This window comes from Astatotilapia calliptera, chromosome 8, assembly GCF_900246225.1.
Source record: "Astatotilapia calliptera chromosome 8, fAstCal1.2, whole genome shotgun sequence".
Classification (NCBI taxonomy): domain Eukaryota; kingdom Metazoa; phylum Chordata; class Actinopteri; order Cichliformes; family Cichlidae; genus Astatotilapia; species Astatotilapia calliptera.
In genome coordinates, this window is record NC_039309.1 from 25403928 (window position 1) to 25426283 (window position 22356).

General features: G+C 39.9%; 3 protein-coding genes across 4 annotated transcripts in view; 2 read left to right on the forward strand and 1 right to left on the reverse strand.

The window, feature by feature from the left end:
* Positions 1-1797: 1797 nt before the first annotated feature.
* Positions 1798-12953, reverse strand: acbd4 (acyl-CoA binding domain containing 4). Its single transcript, XM_026177576.1, has 10 exons — positions 12728-12953; positions 12022-12140; positions 9872-9992; positions 6845-6929; positions 5733-5853; positions 3333-3430; positions 3066-3246; positions 2449-2654; positions 2254-2301; positions 1798-2132 (listed from the first exon to the last, which is right to left on the reverse strand). Exons 2-10 carry the CDS (start codon positions 12095-12097, stop codon positions 2013-2015), a joined length of 1056 nt encoding a protein of 351 aa, XP_026033361.1. The 5' UTR covers positions 12098-12140; positions 12728-12953; the 3' UTR covers positions 1798-2012.
* LOC113027779 (vegetative cell wall protein gp1-like) lies at positions 5879-8935 on the forward strand. Of its 2 annotated transcripts, none has more exons than XM_026177577.1 (2): positions 5879-6363; positions 8086-8935. In XM_026177577.1, the coding sequence occupies exons 1-2, from the start codon at positions 6196-6198 to the stop codon at positions 8368-8370; spliced, it is 453 nt and encodes a 150-aa protein (XP_026033362.1). In that variant the 5' UTR covers positions 5879-6195; the 3' UTR covers positions 8371-8935. The 2 variants fall into 2 exon arrangements, 1 of the variants encoding a protein (XP_026033362.1); XR_003273132.1 differs by lacking the exon at positions 5879-6363 and adding an exon at positions 7222-7840.
* A 2289-nt stretch (positions 12954-15242) lies between the features above and the next one.
* The window catches only part of LOC113027780 (1-phosphatidylinositol 4,5-bisphosphate phosphodiesterase delta-3-A-like), a 33057-nt gene continuing 25943 nt past the window's right edge, over positions 15243-22356 (forward strand). The window contains exons 1-3 of the mRNA XM_026177578.1: positions 15243-15541; positions 18694-18749; positions 18846-18957. Coding sequence (XP_026033363.1) covers positions 15451-15541; positions 18694-18749; positions 18846-18957 — 259 coding nt within the window. The 5' untranslated portion in view covers positions 15243-15450. The remainder of the gene's footprint in view (positions 15542-18693; positions 18750-18845; positions 18958-22356) is intronic.

Here is a 22356-nt window from a genome sequence, read left to right on the forward strand (position 1 = left end):
TCGCTCCTCCACCTGCACCTCACTCACTAGCGCTACCACCTCGCCGTGGTGCAGAGGCTCCGTCATTCACGCGTTTCCTACTGTCACCGCCAAGAGGAGGCAAGGCTCTCGCCACCACAGTTCTTCTCATTCAGAGCAGCAACTTCCAGTTGTGAGTGAAACTGACTTTTTCCCTCCTGCTCGCCACAAATTAAGACAGATTAAGACTTCTGTTTGCTCAGCTAAAGAGCCACTGACTGTTTGTTGTAAACCTGGACTGGACTATCAGATAAATGTTCATCATCAACCTGCTTCCAAAAAAATGCTCCACCATGTCAGTCTGTCATTAAGGACACCTGCACCTTTAAATCCGATTATTCCTGTCATTCTGTTTCTATATCCACACCTGTCTCTCAGCCCGTTCCTGCTCCCAGGGCGGCTTGGGCCCTGCCCTCACCTGTTCCTGAGACCCAACCTGTCCCTGCACCCGTACCTGTTCCTCAGGTAGGGACAGCTAAGGTCCGGCCAATTCTTCCACCTGTTACGGTGCCAAGGGAAAGGCGGCCCAGTCCTCAACTTGAGCTCCAGCCACAGCATCCAGAGCCAGCCGAGTGCTCTGCTTCGCCTCAGCCAGAGGTTCCCACGCCTGCTGGTCCTGCTCTGTCTCCAACAGAGGGCTATGCCAAGCCACGCCGCCAGTAACCTGCCAAGCTGCTAGAGGCATCCCATCATCTCCGCCGGTCTACAGTGCAGCATCTCTTGTGCTGCCCTCCAGATCAGCACCGGTGCCACCGCTGGCCAAACAGTCGCCTGCCTGAACTGATTTGTCTGTGCCGCTGGCCATGCGGCCACCCACATGAGCGGATTTGTTTTGGATGTTTTTTACTGACTGCCAAAAAATGAATGTATTTAGTTTTTGCAGTACTGTATGGAATGTCTATGTATGAAGGTCACTACACTTATTTATATTTAAAAGGCAGGACAGTGAGTCAAAGATTGATTTTAACTGGTTGTTTCAACAGAACTTGCCAAATGTAGTGAGGAAAACCCTACATGTGGCAACTTTGGTAAAATAAACATTTTTCAACAGTTTTTGTTTGCTCACAAAAAAATGTTCATGTTATTTAAAGACTCGGTGTGCACAAGATCTCCTTTATTTGCTGCAAGGCAGAATCTGTATAACCCGATTCTGTTTAATGGAACATTCAACATCATAATTCTGCTATAATTATAGAAGCTTTAAGCAAATTTAAAATGGAAGCTGTAAATGAACAAGCTTTAATTAACCCTGCTCCCCCTGGTGGATACACAGGGGGAGCAAAATCTCATTTTCCTCCTGTCTTTCAGTAATGTGTAATGTTTTGAATCACAGTATTTTCCTTTTAAAAAAAATAAAAAAATACAGACATCATGCCTTTGTTCTATAATGCAACATTTGCCCACTCACTATAATTGTGGGCAATTTACAGAAAAAACTCACTTGATTAAAACTGTTAAATCAGAATATCAATCACACAGTAGCTCATATTGCAAACTTTTTGAGTGATCTAAGGTTCTTTAGACACTTCCAGTAAGACTGTAGGTTCACAGTGTAATTCACTTTAAATGTGAATTACACTGTGAACCTACAGAACTGCACATAGAAGGGCGATTCTTCCACTGTCTCTGTTTGTAGCAATACAAACCGACTGAAGCATACCACCTAGACTCCTCTACCTGTTTCATACCTGTATGGGTCTCTGTGTCACCTCTGCCTACGACTAAGGCACTACATCCTGGGGCACCCAGAGTGGGAAGGCTTAAGGGAGATCCAACAAATATTGAACAATATTTTATTACAGTTATTGAAAAATGTGCCAAGAATCATATATAACACATTTATAGGATGCTCGTAAATGACGTGATATTTTTGAAGGATGAATCCATGGTGAGCATCAAATCACATAATGATGTAGAGGATAACTTCTCCCCATTAAACTCCTTCACAGATATTGTGGACTTGTTCACTGGTCTTACGTTGAATATCAGCTGCTTCATGAAGACATGCGACTTTTCTTCCTCAGCAGGTAGACCAGACCGTGAGCAACAAAAGGCCACAGCAGCAAAAAGACGACAGTCTGCCCAGACATGTCAAACGGCCACGACATCTGTTCCTAAGGGGTGGGGGGCAAAATCCCACAGCACGTGAGAAAAAAGCCTGTGACCACATGTTTGTTTACATGAGCATGCATGATAGGACGATATTCTTTGATGAGTACAATCAGAGCCTGGTACCTGTTGTGGTGAACACTGCAGGTGTGATCTCAAGTCTGAATTGTGAGCCTGCCACACACAACACAGCAGTAAACTGAAATGACTTCCAAACTTCAGGTATGTAATTTCCTGTAAGCCTGTAATTAAGAGCTTTTATCCTTTACATTTTACGGTAAAGAAAGTACACTTGAAGTGTTGGGACGTAGGAAAGCTTACGTGTGTGGCAGCAAGCCTCTCCAACACTTCCAATCTGTCCATCACACTCCTCATGTCCTCTCTGAGCCTCTGAAGAGCCAGGATGATCTGCTGTTGTAGGTGAGCCTGATGCAGCATCTCTGCACCACCTTCTGAACCGTGCCCTCCTCCACGTCCATGCCCACTTCCACCACCTGGGGACCACCCCAGACTTCCCTGTGGAGCACCTGTGGACCATAACACTTCAACTGTCTCTTTATTCATTGATTTATTATAACAATCTTTAGGATAAGATGTTATTTCATTGCAACGATGGGTATTTCATTTATACCTATCGTTACAGCGCAGAAAGCTGCTGCAGGATTCTCCTGAACGACAGGATTCGCCACAACAAAGGTGCATGACCAGACAACACGCCACAAAGCCTGGGCACACGAACCCTTTTTATCTATGTGTGTGATTCACAAATTTATACTCCAATGGATGCATTGGTGTCTTGCCCCCCGGATCAGGGGGCCACCCAGGGATCTAACACCAACCTTCCGATTAGTAGATGACCTGCTCGATCTCCTGAGCTACAGCCACCCGGTTTATCCAATAATAAAATTAACGCTTTTAGAAATTACATAGCAGCTTACGTTCTCTCCAATCACGCTGAGAAGTTTCTTGCCCAGTGTGCCGACTCCTCCTGTCTGGAGCCATCCCATCCTCTGCTCCTTCTCCACCTTGACCTGCCCCAACCTTTCGGCCTTGCTTCTGGCTTTGAGCTGGAGAGGACTCTAGGGGCACGTGGTCATTATAAAAGCTGTCTGACCGGGTCTGTGAGCAGACACAGTTAATTCAGTTAGTTAATGTTTTCTTAAAATTAAGACATTGTGTTATTAACTGGCAGATGTGCCTCACACCTTGACGTTATGGAGCTCCAACGAATCCACTGAATCAGAGAAAATTTCACTTTCTGAATCACTGGTGAGCGGCATAACCTCCAACACTGCAGATTCAGCTGCAAGTAAAATCAAATGTATTCGTGTTTGTGTTGGTTTTCTGGGTTTAACAGGCATTTTGCTGGAACCAACATCATGACAGGAAACACATTTTCAGCCCTAATAGAAAAAATAAAAAATCATTTGTGGAATCTTTTAAGTGAAAATGGCAAAACAGAACTTGATTCTTCACTTCAGTTTATAATACACAGATAATTATTTACATTTATTTAGTATTTAATAAATTCAGAGATTTAACTGTCTACACCATCACGTACAGATTAAAAGCTTTTGTAAGCAGTTGAGACTTTTCTGCTTAAATATGACATAATACACCAGATTTTCCCACAAGCTCTGAAGTAGAAAAAGACAACTGATTAAAGAAATGTAATCGAATTAATACAATTAGCCGATTCCTGTACTAGAGGTCCAGGTTAATGTCGAAGGATTAGTGAGAAAGGCCAGGTCCAGTACCCCACTGTGGGAGAAGTGAGCAGGACGAGCACTTGTAAGGAAAATACAACGACGATCTGTGATCAGATCAAGGATTGATTGTATGTGAACAAAGGTTTCGCTCTATAACTGGTTTATAATTGATTTAGAGTCCAGCCCAAGTGTCCGAGAGCTGCCTGTCTGCCAGACAGTTTACCTTTGACACTGTTAAATTTGGGTGAAAGCTTTTAACACCTGAACCGGTCATATGATGATATATCCATAATAACCACATAACCCCACTGTACTTACAGTGGAGGCATTAAAGGATCCACAGAGACCAGACTTCGCTCCCTCACTGTTCACTTTATTAAGACCGAGACCGTGTCAAGTCTAAAGTTTGACTTATTAAAGTCCACAATTTGCACAGCTACATTTTACAACTTTAGCTACAAGGCAGAAGCACTAGTCTGTCATGTCATGTCAGGTCCGTACAACCCGCAACTATTGTATTTAGCCTGTTCAGCACCATTGAGTCCTCCTGTGCATTTCCAGCTACTTTTTCGCCGGTTTTTAATTCCTTAGGAAAAGAATACCAATCATCGCCTCATAATAACAAATAATAATCATAGCATCAATATAAGGATCCACAAATGTCAGCAAATTCCTAGAGGGAGAAACTATTGGAATGGAAAAGTACTAGAGGGACAAATATGTTTGCATCCCCGCAAAAAATGACGACAACAATGAACGAGGGGAAAAAATTTTAATAAAAATATTTCAAGTATTTTCTTTTTTTTCAGCTGGGACCACAAATAAAACACCGAAACATGACCACACAATAATTAACACATAATGCACCAGCACTAGCATACATGCTAGGAACAACGTCACTCACGTAGATTACGTCATAAATTCGACAAAGCTTCCCCCCAAAAGTCAAAATTAGGCCAGAGGTATCAGATCCTTACATACCATTACATATGGTACTCCTGACATGCTGACATACGGTAACATACACCCTGAGAATCATGCAGAAGTCACTAGAGGTGTTTTTATTAAAGCTATTTATTTGGTTATGCATTAGGGCCACAGGTTTTCAAAGTAGGGCTGTGCGATATGACCAAAATCTCATTTCCTGATATAAAACATTTCTCATCCCAATAACGATATATGTCACCAAATATTGCATTTTCTGTCAATTCTGTGAATCCTGGACAACTCGACTTGAAGTGTTTTCAGCTGGGCATCATGTATCTGGAGTTGAGTGTTTTGACCAATGCATTAAACTATACAATTTTAGACATAAGTTGTAACGGTAAGTATGTAATTAAACTAGTATTTAGTACACGGCGTGCTGCGGGGAAAGGCCTGCTCTAATGTTTGAGTCTAAGGTTTAATTTGAGCACCTGTCGGCTCTTTTTTGCTTCTCATCCATAAACTCTCTCCACACTCTTTCACGTGATTCTTGCGTCGGTGGTTAAAGAGGTTTGTCGTGTTTGAGTCTGTGGTGGGGACCGGTTTGCGCCATAATTTGCAGATTACAGTTTTCTGGTCCGTGTCAGACTTTTCATAACCAAACCATGTCCATGCTACAGAGGTAGCCACTCGTTTAGAAATAAGGTGCTCGATTTGTTTTGACTGGTCCTTCTGTTTGGAGCTAACTGGTTCTGGCCATGCTGGTATCCTCTGTGCCCCGATGAAATAATATTGCCGTAAACAGTGTATTTTGCAACACCATGAAACAAATGATAGTGTGTAATTTGAAACGAAGTACTAATGGCTTCAGATAGGAAGCCATTAGTACTTAATAACTTATTAGATTCTCAGTAGCTGAACCTTTTAACCCAAACCTGTAAGTGCCTCATTACACAGAACGTAATCACTGACCTTCTCTGAGTTTCAGCAGTGACTCTGGAGGTCGGGGCATGTCATCAATGAACAGGTAGAGAGGCTCAAAGTATTTGAAGAGTGAGGCTGTATTCTCATCAATGGGCATGGTGTCAATGACCTACAGGGACATAAGAAGACTTAGAGATCAGGAGATTCATTACTTCACTGCAAGTCCCTGAGACATTTAAACAGAAGCAGATTTTTGAGTGATCAGTGAGAAAAGACAAGTGCTATAAAAATCCCAGTCCATTCTATTAACTCTGGTATGGGACTGTTACTCCTTATTACCAGATAACTAGAGCCAAAGTAGTGGTAACGTCTCAGCTAATTGTTTATTCTTGCATCCAGTTTCAACATACATTGTTTAACCCACATAAAATGAGGGTACCTCTTTAAGAAACGATAGAGGTGAGGAAAGATGGACAGCCTGCCCAATCAATCAGAATAAACAGGCTCCAGTATGTTTCAACCAATGGGAAAGCTGCCTGCTGCTGTGTGTCCCACCCACCTGCTCTGTGTCTGCTGCCCTGTTATGTATGTAGTCTCGTGTTGGCTGGAGGAAAAGAGTGCTGCACTGTGTAACAGTTGCTACTGTGGAAGTTCATCTCATTCTTCATCCAACAGTAAGGTAAGAGTTCAAAAACAACATATCTGTATTATTATTTACGGTGAAATGTCATATTACTGTTATTAAAGGGTAAAAAACATACCCTGTCACATTATTTAGAACCCCGCATTCTGACTGAGAGACACCATACAATTGTCTTCAAGCATGATGCACTGAGATCGGTGCACACATACTGTATGTCTCAGTTAGTTTTTGTCTGTTTTGCACTTTATTTTTAAATAACTGCATTCATTTGAATTGTTTTGATAAATAACTGTTGTATATGCAATTACTTTACTTGGATTGCTTGGTAAATTTCAATGTTTTCATATTGTCTTTGGAAAAGTGTTTATTATGCAATTTTCTTGTCTGTTTGACATAAAGCACCAAATCCTTCCCTTGTAGCAGCTAAAAAAAAACAGCTAAACAAAAGCAGGCTGTTTGGGAAGCCTCTAATTAACTTGTGTGAATTTGCTTCTTTACATGTATAAAATAAATGTACCTCCTGTGCAACTTTCTTCATCTCGTCCACATAGGCAGCCATGGCGCTCTCACTACTCATTTTTCCCAGTTGGTTCCATGCATCCCTAACACAGATAAACAACTTTTGAGTCACTGGAAGAAATACACTTGACGACAGCATATCAGATGACAATGTGGTTAAAATCTTATCAAAATGTTTTCTAACTTTGGAATTACAATTATTAGTAACTTTGTAATTAGTAGACAATATCAGTAATTTTAATATCGGCAATTTACTTAACAACATAAAACAAAGAAAGACGTTATTAATCAGTTGGACAAAAAAACTTCTAAAATTCAAATTTTAGCAAGATTTTTAATGCGAGACTATTTCCTTTGTTATTTTTAAGTGACTTGATTACTTGGCTTGTTTTTTTGTTTTTTGCTTTTTTCAAAGTGTGTGTCTGCCACCAAAAACTAACCTGACTACAGCGACTTCCAAGTGCATAAAAAACATATCAGAAAAATTGAATTTCTTTTATTATTTCATTTAAAATTGTAAAATTTCATATACTCCATTTTTATTACATGCAAAATGAAATATTTTAAAGCCACAGCAAGAAGGTCCAGAGTTCAACTCCACCACCTGCCTGGGGCCTTTCTGTGTGGGGTTTGCATGTTTTCCCCATGTTAGTGTGGGTTCTCTTTGGGGACTCTGGCTTCCAATCCAAAGACTGGGAAGAAAGCCTTTCTTCCATTAGTGGATACTTGGATCGGATTGGCTCGGCTCGTGGTCCTCCACCTGCTGCCTCGCCTGTACGCCAGCCTTTGCCATGGTGAGTGGGTGTCACCCGCCGATCTTCTCACTCTCTCGCCTCTCCGCTCCTCGCTCCTCCACCTGCCACCTCACTCACTAGCGCTACCACCTCGCCGTGGTGCAGAGGCTCCGTCATTCAGCGTTCCTACTGTCACCGCCAAGAGGAGGCAAGGCTCTCGCCACCACAGTTCTTCTCATTCAGAGCAGCAACTTCCAGTTGTGAGTGAAACTGACTTTTTCCCTCCTGCTTGCCACAAATTAAGACAGATTAAGACTTCTGTTTGCTCAGCTAAAGAGCCACTGACTGTTTGTTGTAAACCTGGACTGGACTATCAGATAAATGTTCATCATCAACCTGCTTCCAAAAAAATGCTCCACCATGTCAGTCTGTCATTAAGGACACCTGCACCTTTAAATCCGATTATTCCTGTCATTCTGTTTCTATATCCACACCTGTCTCTCAGCCCGTTCCTGCTCCCAGGGCGGCTTGGGCCCTGCCCTCACCTGTTCCTGAGACCCAACCTGTCCCTGCACCCGTACCTGTTCCTCAGGTAGGGACAGCTAAGGTCCGGCCAATTCTTCCACCTGTTACGGTGCCAAGGGAAAGGCGGCCCAGTCCTCAACTTGAGCTCCAGCCACAGCATCCAGAGCCAGCCGAGTGCTCTGCTTCGCCTCAGCCAGAGGTTCCCACGCCTGCTGGTCCTGCTCTGTCTCCAACAGAGGGCTATGCCAAGCCACGCCGCCAGTAACCTGCCAAGCTGCTAGAGGCATCCCATCATCTCCGCCGGTCTACAGTGCAGCATCTCTTGTGCTGCCCTCCAGATCAGCACCGGTGCCACCGCTGGCCAAACAGTCGCCTGCCTGAACTGATTTGTCTGTGCCGCTGGCCATGCGGCCACCCACATGAGCGGATTTGTTTTGGATGTTTTTTACTGACTGCCAAAAAATGAATGTATTTAGTTTTTGCAGTACTGTATGGAATGTCTATGTATGAAGGTCACTACACTTATTTATATTTAAAAGGCAGGACAGTGAGTCAAAGATTGATTTTAACTGGTTGTTTCAACAGAACTTGCCAAATGTAGTGAGGAAAACCCTACATGTGGCAACTTTGGTAAAATAAACATTTTTCAACAGTTTTTGTTTGCTCACAAAAAAATGTTCATGTTATTTAAAGACTCGGTGTGCACAAGATCTCCTTTATTTGCTGCAAGGCAGAATCTGTATAACCCGATTCTGTTTAATGGAACATTCAACATCATAATTCTGCTATAATTATAGAAGCTTTAAGCAAATTTAAAATGGAAGCTGTAAATGAACAAGCTTCAATTATCCCTGCTCCCCCTGGTGGATACACAGGGGGAGCAAAAACTCATTTTCCTCCTGTCTTTCAGTAATGTGTAATGTTTTGAATCACAGTATTTTCCTTTTAAAAAAAATAAAAAAATACAGACATCATGCCTTTGTTCTATAATGCAACATTTGCCCACTCACTATAATTGTGGGCAATTTACAGAAAAAACTCACTTGATTAAAACTGTTAAATCAGAATATCAATCACACAGTAGCTCATATTGGCTCATGATCTAGCACAACTCAAATTCTATTGCCCATAAAATGACAAATGTGACCTTGACCTTGAGCAAAATTTTACAGCCACAGAATGACTTTTGTTAAAGTGATTCAGATCGACTTGTTTCAGATAGTTTAACAACACTGACTTTTGTTGATTTGGTCTGAGCTTGCCTGGCAGTGATATCTGGTAAAGCAGATTAAAATATTTACAAATAAACAAATCATTAATGTATAATCAATGCATAACCATCAAAGTGAAATGACCTGATTTATTTATTTATTTGCATCATTTTCATGATGCGTCTACCAAGAAGTCATTGATTCGTTGTTAAAGTGGGTCCAAATATTTGAAAGGTGCTTAATGTAGATAATAATAATGTAGATAATGTAGATTTTATTTAAAAAGAAATTAAAAATTAAAAAGAGTAATTAAAAAGAAAAGCTGGTGGATGGAAAATTCGGGTTTTATATCACTGACCCATTTATACTGTTTAAATAGTAATTCCTTAAAAATTAAATGAAATATTATAATATTTGATATTTTTTGTGGTCGGCAATAATGATTAATATTAAAACAGAAAATTTCAAAATTAAATTTTCACTGTATTAATTAACTGACACAAAATATTGAATTACTGAATTTTTTGGCATGCACATGTGTATACACACACCCACCATTTGTAGCGGCCCACTGGGTCCCAGAAGCCAGGCCGAGGCACTGTACAGGGACCACACACTGCTTGCTTGTACAGACTGTAGAAGCGCAGCATGACCTTATAGGAAGGCCGGTAGGAGCCTACAAAACAGCACAACTATTTGTCAGGTTTATTTCTCCACTCATCAGGACTGGACACCAAACTATACTACATCAATTTATAATCAAGGTCCATTTAAAAAAATACAGCCCTTTTTTATGTGCAGCAATACATACAAAATAGAAAGAAAATGGAGAAATGATAAATACTCTTTGTTAAAATCACTGGTTATCCAGCAGGTAGTACAGACATGTACTACCTGTCTGTACAACCTGCTGGATATCAGATCATATAATGCAATATCCTGAGTTTCCTTGTTCCGAGTACTGACATCCTTTTCTTGAGTGTAATCAAATATTTCTTCTGGAGACTTCTTCAGTTCCATTTATTTGGTCTGGTTGGCAAAGCTTCTAGGATGAGAGGTGAAACGTCTTCAAGGAAACTTAAACAAGTCCAGACACTTTTCTTTCCAAGCTCCTCAGATTGTAGGAATTGCCTAATAATTGATGCTTCAATTTTAAATATGATCAACCTAACTCTATTAATCAGCCACTTGCCTTCCAACTGGCAGTAGTTAAAAAGCGATTACTTGATCCAGCTGCCAGCCTTCCTTTATCTCAAAAATTCTTGAATGTAGTTGTAAAACACCTAACTTATTTACAGAGGAATGATTTATTAATTTATTAAGTTTCATACAGGTTTCAAAGCTCATCACAGCACAGAAACAGCTTAGTGACGGTAACAAATGATCTTATAAGTTCTGAAAGTGGACTCTGTGTGTTTGTTCTGCTAGAGCACAGTGCAGCGTTAAGTAATGCTGATGACAATGTTTTATTACAGCAATCAGAGAATGCTGTTGGTACTAAAGGTACTGCGCTGCATTAACGAACTCAAATTAGTTCATGTAATTGGAGAGTCCTCTTCAAGCACTAAGATTAATTATGGAGTTCCACAGGGTTCAGTGCTAGAACTAATTCTGTTTACTTATGCATGTTTCCCATAGGTAGTTTTATTAGAAGGCATTGCAAACATGTTCAATGCTATGCAGATAGCAGTTTTATCTGTCCATGAAGCCAGATAACACAAAGCAATTAGTTAAACTACAGGAATGTCTTAAACACAAGGACTTGGATGACCTCTAATTTTCTGCTTCTAAATTCGGATAAAATTGAGGTTATTGTACTCGGCCCTAAAACTCTTAGAAATATGGTATCTAAGCAGATTCTTACTCTGGATGGCATTACCAGGAACACTGTGAGGAACCTTGGAGTCTTTTTTTTAACAGGACATGTCCTTCAACGCACATATTAAACAAATATGTAGGACTGCTTTCTTCCATTTGTGCAACATCTCTAAAGTTAGAAATATCCTGTCAAAATGATAATAAAGAATTAGTTCATGCATTTATTACTTCTAGGCTGGACTATCACCACATTCACGTCACTTATTCACGAGGAGTCACCAAAGCAGGTGGACATGAGGGGGAGGGAATTTGAAAAGACATTTAAGGAAATATTTAGTCAACTTGTATGCAAAATGTGTTCAACTGAATTTTACAGAATGAACACTGTCCTCCCCCGTGTAATTAATTCTATTATACCGTGTTAAGAGCGGCACTAAGTGTAGTTCATATAATAAATACTATCTCAAAACATGATTTACTATCAAAAATTCATCCAATAGTGAATCCATTTGAAACTTTTGCAAAATTGTAAACTTTTTAAACTGGTGCTGTGAAACTTTTTTCTTTTAAATGAGCGCAGGTGAAACTATTTATGAGAATTTTTGGGAAAATGAGAAATACTGAGAGTATGACAAAAAAGATGCACACGACAAATATGAAACTCGGCTAAATCTCTACTGAGCACGTGCTCTGTGGAGGCAGGACACTCGGAATTCTCCTTTTGGATCTCTAGTCAAGGATCTTGGATCATGTGTTTCTGGTACAGTTCATTCCTACAAATAAAATACCTACATATATGCTATTGTAACAATAGTAACACAATATATGTGATTGCTCAACAGTCCTCAATTACGTGGAACCAGCAATGACTGAAAGATTCCATGTACCGTTTTTGGGGAGTTTTTGGATGACATCCACTGCAGCCTGAAAGCGTTTCTGGTGATCAACCACAGGCTCTATCATGGCTGGGACTGGTATGACACAGGAAGCATGAGTGGAGCTGTAGCTGAGGGAGAATATGTACACAGATGTGGAAGTAAAAGTATAAGGAAAAATAAGTCATGAGAGTGAGTCAAATCCAATATTAACAAAATATACCGTAAGTCAAATTAATCTGTGACTCTCTGGGCATTTTTTATTTTGGGGGGTAAATTAATTCAGTTACTAATAGGTAATTAGGTCATAATTAATTAATGCTGGCTATTAATGTAATGTTGATATTTGCCTTGACCCCTTAGCACGAGTGAACACTAGTCACTGATTATAATCACAATGCCCCCTCTCTGCTCCGATGGTTATTGGAATAAAGTATTGTTACTCATACAATGCGCAAATTCACTGATGAGAGCACTGACAGGACCAGTGGTGAAATGTAGATTAGAGCATTTACTGTACGTGTACTTTATTTAAGTTTAAAGTTTACATGTGTCACTCGTAACTTAGTAACTACTTTTAATGCTGTTTCACTTGGTAATGCATTTGCTGGAATTTTCTGATAAATATCAAATTCGTTTGATATGTAGACAGCGATATAGAGTGCTGCTACAGTGAACTTTGGCTGCAAGCGAGCTTAGTATGAGTTAGCTGTCTTACCTTACTGACTACGTCCTGCCGCTGTCCATGATCACACCGGAGAAAGACAGCTCGGCAACCTCGGCCAAAAGACTGACAGAGCTGGCAACAAGACGAAGCTTGCTATATCTTGGTCTACGCTGACGGTAACGTTTGTTCACAAAACTGCTCACTAGCCACCTACCACAGGGCTGACCTACCGTCAACTGCAGCTACTCACCAGTCTGCGCTTTACACAAATGACTTCCGTGTCAAATCACGTGACAATGAGGGCGTCCTCTCTTCCTACTGCCTGGTAGCTCCATACTGATTATGGGCATACTGGACATCCTTTGTCCAATAGATCCACTATCCCTCCACTTCACTAAACCATGCCTCTCTAAATTTGTATCCAAACCGCGGAAATCCAACCTGAGCTATCCCAGTGACATACCTGTTTCTTTTCTTGTCCATCCTGCTCACTCTCAATGAAAATCTCTGCTTCCACCCCTTTTTTACCACCATCATCTCCGATAATAATATAGTAATAATAGTTATTATTATTACTATATTAGTAATAGTAAAACTATTAACTACTAAAAGTAGTATATATATATATATATATATATATATATATATATATATATATATATATATATATATATATATATATGAATTCTGACAGTAAATGCTGCCCATACATATTAATGTATGGCATAATAATAATAATAATAATAATAATAATAATAATAATAATAATAATAATAATAATAATAATAATGTCAATTTCAAGGAACATGTTATGACAAACATTTTCTTTACTTGATTATATTTGAATGATAAAAGTTCCATCCATCCATCCATCCATTCACTTCCACTTATCCTTTTCAGGGTCGCGGGGGGCGCTTGAGCCTATCCCAGCTGTCATAGGGCGAAAGGCAGGGTACACCCTGGACAGGTCGCCAGTCTGTCGCAGGGCCAACACACAGGGACAGACAACCATTCACACTCACATTCACACCTAGTGACAATTTGGATTAATCAATTAACCTATCCCCACAAGCTGCATGTCTTTGGACGGTGGGAGGAAGCTGGAGTACCCGGAGAGAACATGCAAACTCCACACAGAAAGACCCCGGCCTGATGGTGGAATTGAACTCAGGACCTTCTTGCTGTGCGGCAATGATAAAAGTTACTTTACTTAAATGGGACTGATGTTTACAGGCTTCAGTTGGTAAAATCTGAGTCCTCTACCATCACTTCTTCCACTGCGGATGGGATTAATCAACATGGACACACAAAGTGAACTAATCCTGCTCTATAACCGTTTATGAAACAAAGTAATCAATAAACCAAAATATTTTTTTATTGTCGTTAGCATTGTTTAAAACATTATCCTGCAATTACGAAATTAGTCTAGGAGGCATCAATTTGCATCCATCACTTTCATGTATTGCAGTCAACCCGGGACATGCAGCCCGATTTGTGGATTAATTATTATACAATAGCCCTCCGCTGCCCTAACAGAGGACTGTGTTAAGGATCAGCTTTAGGGCTGATCATTAACATCAGTGAATGCATCACTTGTACCGTGGTCCCTTTTAAAACTGGATCTTAGTAGATGGGGCGGACGAGGAAATCTCAAATTTCACGTCTGTCCACGGTCTATAATCCGTTTAAATAATTTTTGCTGTCGACTTCACGAAGACATCCCCGGAAATATCGACGTGTGCTTTCAAAACAAAGGCATAATAAGGTCCAAATCACAGATTTAGGTTAAAAGCTTCAAAAAATATTATTTCTGGTAAGGTGAGATAATACATGGGAAATACGAATAAATAACTAATGTGGCATCGTGATTAGGAAACGTTCACCTTGCAGTTCTGATCAATTTAAAATAATGCTTCGATTATTTAGTTAATCATGATGAATCTGCAATAATGTGACTCAGTAGCTTTCTTAGTAGAATACAACATGACAAAACATTTGCATGTTCTCCCGCCTCCTCCACTCCCAACGCTGAATTTGGAAATTGATGGATAAATGGGTGCAGATATTTTCTGTTAAGCAATACAATAAGAAAGAACTGGACTGACTCTGTCTGTCTATCTTCCTGTTTAAAGGTAGTTCTTGTATCGCACCATCACCAAGTGCTATCCATGGCGAATTTGGTGATGGCTGTTGTTCTCTTTCTAATATTACAGTGACATTAGCTCACAAACTGGGAAAAGACACAACTGTTGCTGTGAAGTAATGCTATAATATATTAAATACATAAAATATAACAATAAAAATTAATTGATGTTCAAATAAAAATTACTAAATCTTGTAGACACAAGCAGAGAATGACAAGCAGAGAATGGTTATACAAGGTCTTAATTATGCCTCTGTCTACACTATTTTTAATTTTACTTCAAGAGACTACGTGGGTCCAGAAGTCGTCTTTTATAAATATAAATAAATAACATGAAACAGGTAGGTCTACCCTGTTTGCGCGTCGCAAAGTCTTTATTTTGAAAATCATCCAGGAAGAGATGCTTTACAATCCAACCACAATGACATTGCAAAGGTTTGTCTTGTCTCTTGTTTTCCTCCGGCAGGATAAAACATGAGGAGCACTCTGCTCTGTGATTTGTATACACTGTCTTGACAGCCGAGCCAGTAGACTGTCAACTTCCTACCTCGGTCACACACACAACGCAGGATACGGTTGCAGGGACGGAGGGAGGCACGGAGAGCTAAATAAAGCGCAGCCTCTTTACAGTATGTTGGGCAACAGAAAGAAAGCAATCCCCCAGGTCAAGAACGGAGCCGGGACGTCCGAATTAAAGGCCATTGATCCTCTGCGGAATCTGGGTGAGAGTTTTTGTTACAGCAGCCTGTGCGTTTATTATGCTTTATTAGGCGACTGTGGCTCAGGGGGTTGGGAATCGCATCTGTAACCCGAAGGTCGCCGGTTCGATCCCTGGGCTCTCTGTCCTGGTCGTTGTGTCCTTGGGCAAGACACTTTACCCTACTTGCCTACTGGTGATGGCCAGAGGGGCCGATGGCGCGATATGGCACCCTCGCTTCTGTCAGTCTGCAGACTGTAGCTGCCTCCACCAGTGTATGAATGTGAGAGTGAATGAATAGTGGTATTGTAAAGCGCTTTGGGTGCCTAGAAAAGCGCTATATAAATCCAATCCATTATTATTGTATTTTTACTGAAAGAGTACCGGTATCTCCCTCCGACTGAGAAAATGGCTTTGCTAGACGGTAACCCTGCTTTAACCCGTTAACCCTGCTTCACATTCAGATTGCAGTGCTTGAAAATTTTGCTTTGCTCCCTAGTACAAATCGAGGTACTTGAGGTATACTATTCCACGCTGCTCTAGTTTATCCAGATAGTAAAATTACTGAAATTACCGTATTCCAGTGAGCCGATATTTAACTTAAAATATTTGCCTGACTTATTCAAATCCAGTTAAAAAATAAGGAGGTGATTCCGTTGTTATAGATGTACAGTTTTCACATTTAAATATGTGCCACTGAATTGAGCAACATAAACTGAGCCCATTCTCACTTCTATGATTTTTCTTCTTCTTTTTTTTTTCAAACAAAAAATTTGGATCCCAGGGTAAAACAACTTTAGCCACCCATGTGCTATAGCTCGGTATTTACAGCCTTTTTTTTAATGGATTAAATTCATTTTTCACCTCAGAATTCTACACTAAAAACCCAAAACATAGCATGTACATAAGTATTTGTGATGCATCCTGTGTCATCATGTGTCTGATGTTTCTACAACTTGACTAGAGTCCACCCGTGGTGTGTCCAATTCAATTCAATTCAATTCAGTTTTATTTCTATAGAGCCAAATTACAACAACAGGTTACCTCAAGGCGCGTTATAATGTAAGGTTAAGATCCTACAATAATACAGAGAAAACAGAGAAACCCCCAACAATTATATGAGCAAGCATTTTGGCAACAATGGGAAGGGAAAAATTCCCTTTTAATAGGAAGAAACCTGCAGCAGAACCAAGTTGAGAAAGGAGTGTCCATATGTCACAACCATTTAGGGGGATGGAGTTCACTGGACATGGTTTGGAAAGGCAGCTCTCTAATATAAGGTCCCGTAGTTGACGGCAGATTTCAGAGGACAAATTAAGCTGTGAAGACAAGGACTTGTCTGTAGACCTCCAAGACTGGATTATATTACATTGAAGGTCCCAGTAATCACAGGGGCCTCCATCATCCATAAATGGAAGAAGCATCACCAGGACACTTCCTGTAACTGCCGCCCAGCCATTCTGAGCAGTCAGGGTAGAAAGGCCTTAGTCATGCCTTTTTTCAAACTATGGCTCATGTGATGAAGCACATGGATGATAGTAGGTCAAGAAACCTGGAATAACTCCCAGTACATTTTAAATACCTGGGACTCTGCACAATTTGGTTTTAAAATTGAAGAAGTTTCTCTGATGAGATGTGAAATCTCTTCACTTAAAGAGAAACTTAAAGAAGTCCAGGTGTGCCAAACTTTTATCATCATCAAGAATTGCAATAAGCAAAGGCTGTGCATATTTATGCCTGTATTATATTTTTAGTTTTTAGTTTTCAATTTCCAAGAATTTAAAGAAAACATTTCACTGTCATTATAGGGTATTGGGTATATAATTTTGAGGTGAAATTTTTATTCAATCCATGTTAGAATAAGGCTAACACATCACCATGTGGAGCGAGTGAAGTCGCTGTGAATAACTTCCAGATGTGCCGTATGCTTACGTCTAGACAAAAGTTTAGGCGGTCGAGTTTGAGAAAATCCCCTCGAAAGAAGCTCCAGAATAACAAAAACATTATAATTAATTTCAATATATTAAAAATAGTTGTATTAGTGGCTGTATGTGGTCAACAACTGGGTCTCCAGTAAAATAAAGAACATTCAATTCAATTGTATTTCAGCAGGGTTTATTATATGTTTTCACTATGAACTGAAGTGCTATATAATAAACTAAAATATAATAAAATAAAATAATGTTCTTTTACATTCAAAATGAAATAAAGAACTCTTGAAAGAGTTGTCTTACATATAAAGTCCTTAATTTAAAAAAAGAAAAGGTCTAGTTTGGAACGTTGCTTTGAAAAAATGACCTGATTGGCTGAGTAACATCACATGGAATGACTTACAATCCATGTGACTGGTCTATGTTTGCTGTGTGCACACACTGACTGCCAAAAAATGAAAATAGCAGTACAGATTAAAATAACCATGCTGTACATGCATACAAGAAAACTTGTACCAAGAATCAAATCTAATGGGTCCATACAGAATAGTGTTTGGATTCGGATTCAGACTGCAGTCCACCTTATGGGCTCTAGACTAATCACCATACACTTACGTCACTGAAAGGTTCCTTCCGTGCCGTAGAGTTCATGAGATTCTACAAAAGAACCCACAAACGGGATACCAAGAATTTTGACAGTTTGTACTTTCAAGTATTGACATACAAACGGAGAGAACTATGTCCAAGTTATAAGAACTAACCCTACAAGGATTGCTCGTGGCCTGGTGCAAAATGACATATTTTTTTTATAATGAATAACTGTATAATAAAGAATCTCCTCTAGCAGAAGTACACATCCATTCAGCTATGAGGCACATTTCTGGAGGTGTTACTTTTTTGGGGGGCCCAAGTTTATAATGGCTCCAAGTGTTGTCTTTATAGTTTTTCCTTCCATTTTTCTCTGTCCACCCACCCAAGATATATTTCAATTACAGTGTACCCACACGAGCAGCTGTGGTGTGGCAGATGTATACACACTAGCCTCTAATTTTAACTCTGATCTCTTTTTCCTCTCTTTATGCCCTCCCTGTTCTTTCTTCGGCCTATCCCAGTGCTACTGAATTTGAATCGTATTATAATTAGGTGTATGCTCACTGCTATTTTATACACACCCAAATACAGTATATAAATATAGTGTTTATAACATAATTTTAATCGACCATCATTTTGTCTCTATGCTTTCTAGGAGTGCAAAATGATGAAGATGTGAGGCAGATGCTGCAGGGCTCTAGTATGGTGAAGGTATCAATAATTATAAACCATTTGTAGCGGTTAGAAGTAGTTTGAGAATGCTATATATTACATGTATTGTAACATATGAAATCATTACATGGGAAGGTTCGCTCGCCTCGCTGGCAGAAGCGTCGGATTCTGAAGTTGCTGGAAGATGGTGTCACCGTTTGGTGTCAATCATACAAAACATCCAGCCGAGCCAAGGAACAACAATCCTGTAAGTTGTATGCAGCATCACACTATTGACACTAAATGAATTTGAATTGTCAGTTGTAAATGAAACATTAAACTATAACAAGTTGCAGTCCACACTGTTACATGATCACAGAATAAATAAATGATTATTTTCATATAACATATATTATACAGTGCTGATGATTATAAAACACAAAGATCATCAAACAAATTCTATTGTAAGACAAAGATAAGCCGAGTAAATACAAAATAAAGTTTTTAAATCATTTAATTTATTAATGGAAAAAAAGCCATCCAAACCTGTCTGTACCTGTCTGAAAACCTAATAACTTTTTGTGCGCTCCTTGACAACAGAAACCACAATCAAGTATTTGGAATAACTGGGAATGACTATTTCACACAGTTGTGGAGAAATTTTGACTTACTCTTACGTGCAAAATGTTTTTAATTCTGTTATGTTGGAAATGTTTGAACATGGAGGACCTGTTTAAGGTCAGGCCATAGCATCTCAGTCTTAATTTGAGTCCAGACATTGACTTGGCCACTCCAAAACCTTCATTTTGAGTTTTTATAAGCCAGAAGTGGAGTTCTCAGTGTGTTTGTCAGTGCGCCTCAGCAGTGCATACACAAAAAATCAGTGTGCAAATTGTGCATACAAACTTTTCAAACACAAATCTGCGATTCATAAATATCTTATCTTTGTCTAAATGTATTTGATGATCTGAAATGTGTAAGTGTTAGAAATATGCAAAAACTAGGAAATCAGTAAGGGGGCAAATACTTTGTAATGGCACTTAATGTAGTGCTTTGATGCTCTTAGCGAAACACTAACAGCACTGTTATAAATTCACAAACGCGCTCATTCAGAACTGTATTGCATGGCTTTTTATCTATTACACACACTCCAGTGGACGTTTCAGGGGCAATTTGGGTTCACTATCTTGTCCAGGAACAATATGATATGTTGTCTAAAGAAACAGGAATCGAGCCATTGATACTTTGATAAATAATCACACCTGCTTCTTTTTAAAGATCACTAATGCGTGAGCCGAAAATGTGTCTCAAGTTTTGGTCAAGATGTAATCATCATCAATAGACCATGGCCTGTGGTAGAAAGATGTTTTTCTCCCATTTTTAAATTCATCTAATACATAAATAAATAATCTAAAGAAAAATCATGGTCTAATTATTTGTTAACAGTGAAGTAAAGTTTAATTACCTATACATTTTTCTGTTTATTGATCATTGTTATCATAAAGGGTTACTATGCAGACATGCTGACCAACATCATTATGTTTAGTTAAAGTGATTAAAGTAACTAGATTAGCTCATATGGAAAGAGAACTATGACATTACATATAACCTATGTAATACGCTGTAGCCTTTCCTTCTGGAGAACAAATGGCTGCTCAGTGGTGGCTGGGTGTGTAAGGTAAAATGTCCATGTACTGTATCTATTTTTGATCATTTTAAATACAGTTTGCTGCTCTGTACTTTGTACTCCCTCCTTCACTATCTGAGGGTCACACATGTTGCCCTGATTATAGAGCTCATCTATTTTGAGCATAAGATCCTTTCTCTAGTTCAAATAGTGGGATTGCAAAACATATGGCGGGAGTCCGCCTTGGAGCCTGTGGGTTTGATGCTGTGTAGTTAACATATGACTCAGCCACTCCCAAGTACAGTACAGGGCCTTTAATTGGCACTGGATTTGGTGTGCCAGTTCTGTGGTTTACTCCTGACATCCAAGATCATTACAGAGATGGTTTTCCTCTAGTATGTTACACTTCTAAATAAGATTCATTTCATCCCCACATTGAAGCTAAATCTTTGTACTCTTCATTCCATAATCTTCTCAGATGTATTTCAAAAAACTTGTAGATGGTTGTAATTGGACTTGACATGTGGAAATAAAAAAAGCTTGTTAGACACAAACAAGTGTCTTACTAAAACAAACATAGAGTCCAAAAGCTGGAAAAGAAAGGCCTACGTGCAGAATCAAGAGGCAGAGGAGACCAAAGGCAAAGGAAAATACAGTGGGGCAAAAAAGTATTTAGTCAGCCACCGATTGTGCAAGTTCCCCCACCTAAAATGATGACAGAGGTCAGTAATTTGCACCAGAGGTACACTTCAACTGTGAGAGACAGAATGTGAAAAAAAAATCCATGAATCCACATGGTAGGATTTGTAAAGAATTTATTCGTAAATCAGGGTGGAAAATAAGTATTTGGTCAATAACAAAAATACAACTCAATACTTTGTAACATAACCTTTGTTGGCAATAACAGAGGTCAAACGTTTACTATAGGTCTTTACCAGGTTTGCACACACAGTAGCTGCTATTTTGGCCCATTCCTCCATGCAGATCTTCTCGAGAGCAGTGATGTTTTGGGGCTGTCGCCGAGCAACACGGACTTTCAACTCCCGCCACAGATTTTCTATGGGGTTGAGGTCTGGAGACTGGCTATGCCACTCCAGGACTTTCAAATGCTTCTTACGGAGCCACTCCTTTGTTGCCCGGGCGGTGTGTTTTGGATCATTGTCATGTTGGAAGACCCAGCCTCGTTTCATCTTCAAAGTTCTCACTGATGGAAGGAGGTTTTGGCTCAAAATCTCACGATACATGGCCCCATTCATTCTGTCCTTAACACGGATCAGTCGTCCTGTCCCCTTGGCAGAAAAACAGCCCCATAGCATGATGTTTCCACCCCCATGCTTCACAGTAGGTATGGTGTTCTTGGGATGCAACTCAGTATTCGTCTTCCTCCAAACACGACGAGTTGAGTTTATACCAAAAAGTTCTACTTTGGTTTCATCTGACCACATGACATTCTCCCAATCCTCTGCTGTATCATCCATGTGCTCTCTGGCAAACTTCAGACGGGCCTGGACATGCACTGGCTTCAGCAGCGGAACACGTCTGGCACTGCGGGATTTGATTCCCTGCCGTTGTAGTGTGTTACTGATGGTGACCTTTGTTACTTTGGTCCCAGCTCTCTGCAGGTCATTCACCAGGTCCCCCCGTGTGGTTCTGGGATCTTTGCTCACCGTTCTCATGATCATTTTGACCCCACGGGATGAGATCTTGCGTGGAGCCCCAGATCGAGGGAGATTATCAGTGGTCTTGTATGTCTTCCATTTTCTGATGATTGCTCCCACAGTTGATTTTTTCACACCAAGCTGCTTGCCTATTGTAGATTCACTCTTCCCAGTCTGGTGCAGGTCTACAATACTTTTCCTGGTGTCCTTCGAAAGCTCTTTGGTCTTGGCCATGGCGGAGTTTGGAGTCTGACTGTTTGAGGCTGTGGACAGGTGTCTTTTATACAGATGATGAGTTCAAACAGGTGCCATTCATACAGGTAACGAGTGGGGGACAGAAAAGCTTCTTACAGAAGACGTTACAGGTCTGTGAGAGCCAGAG